At 44.9% G+C, this 6,035-nt stretch overlaps 1 protein-coding gene across 2 annotated transcripts in view; it reads right to left on the bottom strand.

Annotated features, from left to right (window-relative positions):
- Positions 1–1,494: 1,494 nt before the first annotated feature.
- Positions 1,495–6,035, bottom strand: part of LOC136862736 (putative fatty acyl-CoA reductase CG5065) — a 331,924-nt gene continuing 327,383 nt past the window's right edge. For both annotated transcript variants that reach the window (XM_067138961.2, XM_067138962.2), the window contains one exon: positions 1,495–2,442. In XM_067138961.2, coding sequence (XP_066995062.2) covers positions 2,280–2,442 — 163 coding nt within the window. In that variant the 3' untranslated portion in view covers positions 1,495–2,279. The remainder of the gene's footprint in view (positions 2,443–6,035) is intronic.

Genomic DNA, 6,035 nt, shown 5'->3' with positions numbered 1-6,035 from the left:
TTAAAAAAAAAATTGAATGAGAGTATACTGTTTTTTCTGTATTCTGAAATACACTGACTGACAGAGCAAAAGCAACACCAAGAAGGAGTGGTCAGAACTTTATGCCAATTGCAGGGTAGACTGACGTCACTGAGGTATGCTCATGATGTGAAATGCGCCGCTGTGATGCGCACGTAGCGAACGATAAATGGGACACGGCGTTGGCGAATGGCCCACTTCGTACCGTGATTTCTCAGCCGACAGTCATTGTAGAACGTGTTGTCGTGTGCCACAGGACACGTGTATAGCTAAGAATGCCAGGCTGCCGTCAACGGAGGCATTTCCAGCAGACAGACGACTTTACGAGGGGTATGGTGATCGGGCTGAGAAGGGCAGGTTGGTCGCTTCGTCAAATCGCAGCCGATACCCATAGGGATGTGTCCACGGTGCAGCGCCTGTGGCGAAGATGGTTGGCGCAGGGACATGTGGCACGTGCGAGGGGTCCAGGCGCAGCCCGAGTGACGTCAGCACGCGAGGATCGGCGCATCCGCCGCCAAGCGGTGGCAGCCCCGCACGCCACGTCAACCGCCATTCTTCAGCATGTGCAAGACACCCTGGCTGTTCCAATATCGACCAGAACAATTTCCCGTCGATTGGTTGAAGGAGGCCTGCACTCCCGGCGTCCGCTCAGACGACTACCATTGACTCCACAGCATAGACGTGCACGCCTGGCATGGTGCCGGGCTAGAGCGACTTGGATGAGGGAATGGCGGAACGTCGTGTTCTCCGATGAGTCACGCTTCTGTTCTGTCAGTGATAGTCACCGCAGACGAGTGTGGCGTCGGCGTGGAGAAAGGTCAAATCCGGCAGTAACTGTGGAGCGCCCTACCGCTAGACAACGCGGCATCATGGTTTGGGGCGCTATTGCGTATGATTCCACGTCACCTCTAGTGTGTATTCAAGGCACGTTAAATGCCCACCGCTACGTGCAGCATGTGCTGCGGCCGGTGGCACTCCCTTTCCTTCAGGGGCTGCCCAATGCTCTGTTTCAGCAGGATAATGCCCGCCCACACACTGCTCGCATCTCCCAACAGGCTCTACGAGGTGTACAGATGCTTCCGTGGCCAGCGTACTCTCCGGATCTCTCACCAATCGAACACGTGTGGGATCTCATTGGACGCCGTTTGCAAACTCTGCCCCAGCCTCGTACGGACGACCAACTGTGGCAAATGGTTGACAGAGAATGGAGAACCATCCCTCAGGACACCATCCGCACTCTTATTGACTCTGTACCTCGACGTGTTTCTGCGTGCATCGTCGCTCGCGGTGGTCCTACATCCTACTGAGTCGATGCCGTGCGCATTGTGTAACCTGCATATCGGTTTGAAATAAACATCAATTATTCTTCCGTGCCGTCTCTGTTTTTACCCAACTTTCATCCCTTTCGAACCACTCCTCCTTGGTGTTGCATTGTCACTGTCAGTCAGTGTATTTGTGTTCAAGATCTGTTAATAATGAAGATTACCATAAATGAATTGTAATTTACAAAATATCATACTGAAACCCTCTGATTTCTATACAGATATTTCTAAAATCTTCTGTTGTTTATGAGCATGATTGCATTTAGAATTTGAGTACAAATACCTACTTCCTTTCATTGCAGACAGTCATTTTCAGTACATTATTGCACGTATCACAATATTCAGTTAATCACATTTTATTGTTAGATATTGAGAGAAATATTTATACCTGCAGAACTACTTGTGGTGAATTTTCATCACATTTTACAGTATTCATAGGCCTACAGTCTTGTGTCCTTCAGAAGAATAAATACAGTGGTCAGTTAGAAGTTTGTTCTGCACAGCTTCTTCCATCTCTGGAGGTGTTCCCTTATTTCACAAATTTCATGGTATGCCAACAGAAACTTGAGGCTTATCATCAAATTCTTGACAGATGTTTGGAACTTTTGTTTAATCAAAGAGACTTTCTATAAAAATAACCTTTAACTAAATACAGTACCTATATTTCATTTAGAAGGTATCCAACATTGATAACTGGTAAAATGTCTTCAGTGAACGCCATTTTCTCGAGCACCATTTGTTATAGGTAGTCATTGATCTGTTAATTTCTTGTGAGTTTTGGAAATAATTGTAATACAAAATGATCTAAGAAGAGGAGCTTCCATTCATAAGCAATGCTGATATTGTTAATTAACTAAACCACCTCCAAAGACCAAGTTTGTTACAGCACCTGGGAAAGATAGTAAAAATCCATTAAAATTAGTCCCAATTGTAAGGTGGCTAATGTGCGTCATGACTTATTATACTCCGTACAACAGGCATCATCTTAATATAATCACTGGCAGTGTCCAGGCAGTACCGAGCTGTATCAGAACAGCAAACCAGCAACCAGAGCAGGAACATGTAGAACAGCACACTCCATACCTTGTCAACGACATAGAGGCTGCAACGCAAATAGAAGCAATTATATTACAATGCTTACTAAAATCAGTATTTATGAAATATTTTGTTGTCCCTCTGCTGCAGTCCCTTAATATATTTAACTACCAAACTGTTTTCAAGTACTGTATACCATCCCCATCAGTGGCTACTGGTCCAATTGGTGCTGGGAGGGCTGAATGCAGATGGTTATGATACTGCACATTTATAGGCCTTTACTTATCAAAACTTGCCATTATGAAACCTAAGCTGATTTATTTATCTCAAATACTGCTAGCCAAATTTGCAGCTCTCCCAGTCTAATGGTGAGCACCTGCCAATTATTCCTACTACACAGAAAGTAAATTTTGACACTTTTATTCTGAAAGATTGATTCTATATTTTGATTAAAAATGTGTTTTAGATAGTAATGCTTTCAGAATTGGAAATTCATAACAGTTCTTTATACACTGCTGTTTGTAGAAAGTGAAACACTCAGAAGCAATGGTCTGAAACACGCCAAAATCAGAGGACATGTAGAACAGTGGAACCATAATAAGTGTTTTAAATTGCAGAGAGATGGCGTGCACGTAGGCCTAGCAGTGCCCATCTGTGTGTGACCGGCCAGGGCAGTGTTACGCTATGCTCAGTCAGTGTGGAGCCGTCATACGAAGTGGAAACGTGTACCTAAGTGCCACTATGCCTCGCCGACATCACAGGAGGGAATATCAGCATGTGAGTGCGTTCGAATGGGGCAGAATGATAGGGCTCCGGTAGATGGGTCTGTCGTTCCGTGACATTGCGGTTCGTACAGGGCACGCTGCTCCAACAGTGAGGCGTATGTGGAACTAGTTGAAAGAAGGGGGCCGTGCACAGCACTGACAGGGTACTGGACAACACAATGTGACCACAGCACGAGATGACCGCCATCTTGTCCGCTTAGCCGTAACGGACAGAAGAGCTTTGTCCACAGTTTTGGCTCGACGATGGAGCACTGCAACAGGTGTGGGGTTGTCTGCATCGATGGTTCGACGCCGTCATCTGAGGGCCGGGCTGGTGGCACGCATGCCATTGCGCCAGCTTCCATTGACCAGCAACCACCAACGCCGTAGACTGCAATGGGCATGTGAACACCGATACTGGCATGCTGTGTGGCAAAATATAGTGTTATCGGATGAGTCCCGCTTCAACTTGTCCTACAGTGATAGCCGCATACGCGTTAGACGCCGCCGTGGTGAACGCCATCAGGCAGACTGTATCTTTGAGCGGCATAACGGACAAACGCCAAGTGTGATGGTTTGGGGCGCAATTGCCTATAACATGCGATCTCCCCTCCTACGACTTGAGGGCAATCTGAACACCTACCACTACTTCAGGGAGGTTTTACAGCCCGAGGCATTACCCCTCCTGCAGGCCGTTCCAAATGCCATATTCCAGCAGGACAATGCCCGGCCGCATGTGGCGAGGAATGTGCAAGCATTCTTCAAAGAACGACGGATACCACTGCTTTCCTGGCCTGCCCGTTCACCGGATATGTCACCCATTGAACATGTCTGGGATATGGTCGATCGGCACCTTGTTCGTTCAGGCCCTCCTGAAGCCACTGTTGCTGATTTATGGACGCGCCTACAAACCGCGTGGCAGAGTATCCCCCAGGAGCATATTCAGGAGCTCTTTGATTCCATACCACGACGTCTAGCGGCTCTGATTGCAGCGCGTGGTGGCGCTGCGCCGTACTGAATTTCCACGGTCACCGTGCATGTACAGTTCTGTAATTGTAATAATTTGTGTCTTGTCATGTCCCTAAGATTTGGAATAAATTGCATTGTGATCACGGCTCTTGGTCTTGGTGTTTCACTTTCTACAAACAGCAGTGTATGTGTCTGGTGTTTGATCTTTCTTAACTGTACAGCACTCGGCTCTGGTTTATTCAGTGAGAGCATTTCAACTAAGAACCAGCTATGCAGTGTTTATCCTATTGACATCCAAGGCTGGGATATATATCATAAAGGAACTTTAAATATCTATTAAAATGAGATAGCTTCATTTACATTTAAACCTCACCTCAACAATAGATGTGTGGATGTGAATGTGCCTGGTGTACATTAGAGTGTCCATCTATTTGGTGTAGTACTGGAGATATTAGATAGATGGAGAGAGTATTTTCAGAAGTTGCTGAACGTAAGAACTGATGAGTCATTCAATTGACGACCAGGAAAGGCAATTAGTTGATGAAGAAATGGATAAAGAAATTACAATGAATGAAATTGAAATGGCAGTAAGAAAGATGAAGAATGGAAAAACTGCTGGAATAGATGAAATTTCAGTGGAGATGATAAAGGCAGCTGGAGCTGTAGGCCTGCAGTGGACATATCGAGTTCTCAGGATTGTTTGGGAGAATAAGGAGGTCCCTGATGATTGACAAAAAGGAATAATCATCCCAATTTTCAAGAAAGGTGATAAGAAAGTTTTGAAGAACTACAGGGGAATTACTATAATATCCCATGTTGGTAAGATAATGGAGAGGATACTGGAAAGTAGGATAAGGTTGAGGGTTGAGAATCAGATACTGAAAAATCTGTTTGGTTTCAGAAGTGGAAGGTCAATAGAGCCCATTTTCATTATGAGACAGCTAATGGAAAAGCAATGGGAGTACGGGAATGATATGGTGATGACATTCATTGACATTGAAAAGGCATATGACAGTGTCCCCAGGACTAAAGTTTGGGACAGTCTGGTGCAAAAAGGAATTGGACAGGGATTAATAAAACTGATCATGGCAACGTACAAGGAATGTTGTAGTTGCGTGCAAACACAAGTTGGCAGGGCAAGTTGGTTCAAAATAACTAGTGGGCTGAGGCAGGGAAGTGTTCTATCATCAATCCTGTTTACAACACTAATGGATGACATCATGAGAACAGCAAAAGCAGAATATGGAGGAAGAGAAATGAATATGTTGTTATTTGCAGATGATATTGTGATATGGGGAGAAGACGACAGGAAGGTTCAAGAACAGTTGGATGTGGTGAATGGGAAAAATAGAAGAATGTGGGTTGAAAATAAGTGTAGAGAAGAGTAAAACCCTTGTTATGACTAGAGGGGAGAAAGAAGGGAAAGGTCAAATTAGACTTGCAGACAAGCCCCTGGAAGTAGTGGAAACATTTAAATACCTGGGGAGTGAATTAATGGAGAATGCTCGACTGGATGCTGAGATGAGCAAGAGGATTCAAGATGGAAGTTGTTTCTATCATAGTGTAAGAAACATGTTATGGGACAAAGATGTGCCAATGGAAGCAAAGGAAACTACATATAAGATGAATTACGTACCCATAACTACTTACGGGGCAGAAACTTGGACAATGACAAAGAAGGATGAGAGTTGAATACAGGCAGCCGAAATGAAGTTCTTGAGGAGTATGATACAGAAGAGTAGAAGAGACAAAATAAGGAATGAGAAAATCCGGGAAGAAATTGGAGTGGAAAAAATGAATGATAGAATAGAGAAGAGCCGAGTAAGATGGTTTGGGCACATAAGGCGAATATGTGATGAAAGAATGCCAAAAAAGGTGATGGAAATGCAATTGCAAGGAAGGAGAGGCCATGGACGACCACGATTGA

Source organism: Anabrus simplex, chromosome 2 (assembly GCF_040414725.1).
Source record: "Anabrus simplex isolate iqAnaSimp1 chromosome 2, ASM4041472v1, whole genome shotgun sequence".
Lineage (NCBI taxonomy): Eukaryota > Metazoa > Arthropoda > Insecta > Orthoptera > Tettigoniidae > Anabrus > Anabrus simplex.
This window is presented reverse-complemented; position numbering and strand designations above follow the sequence as displayed.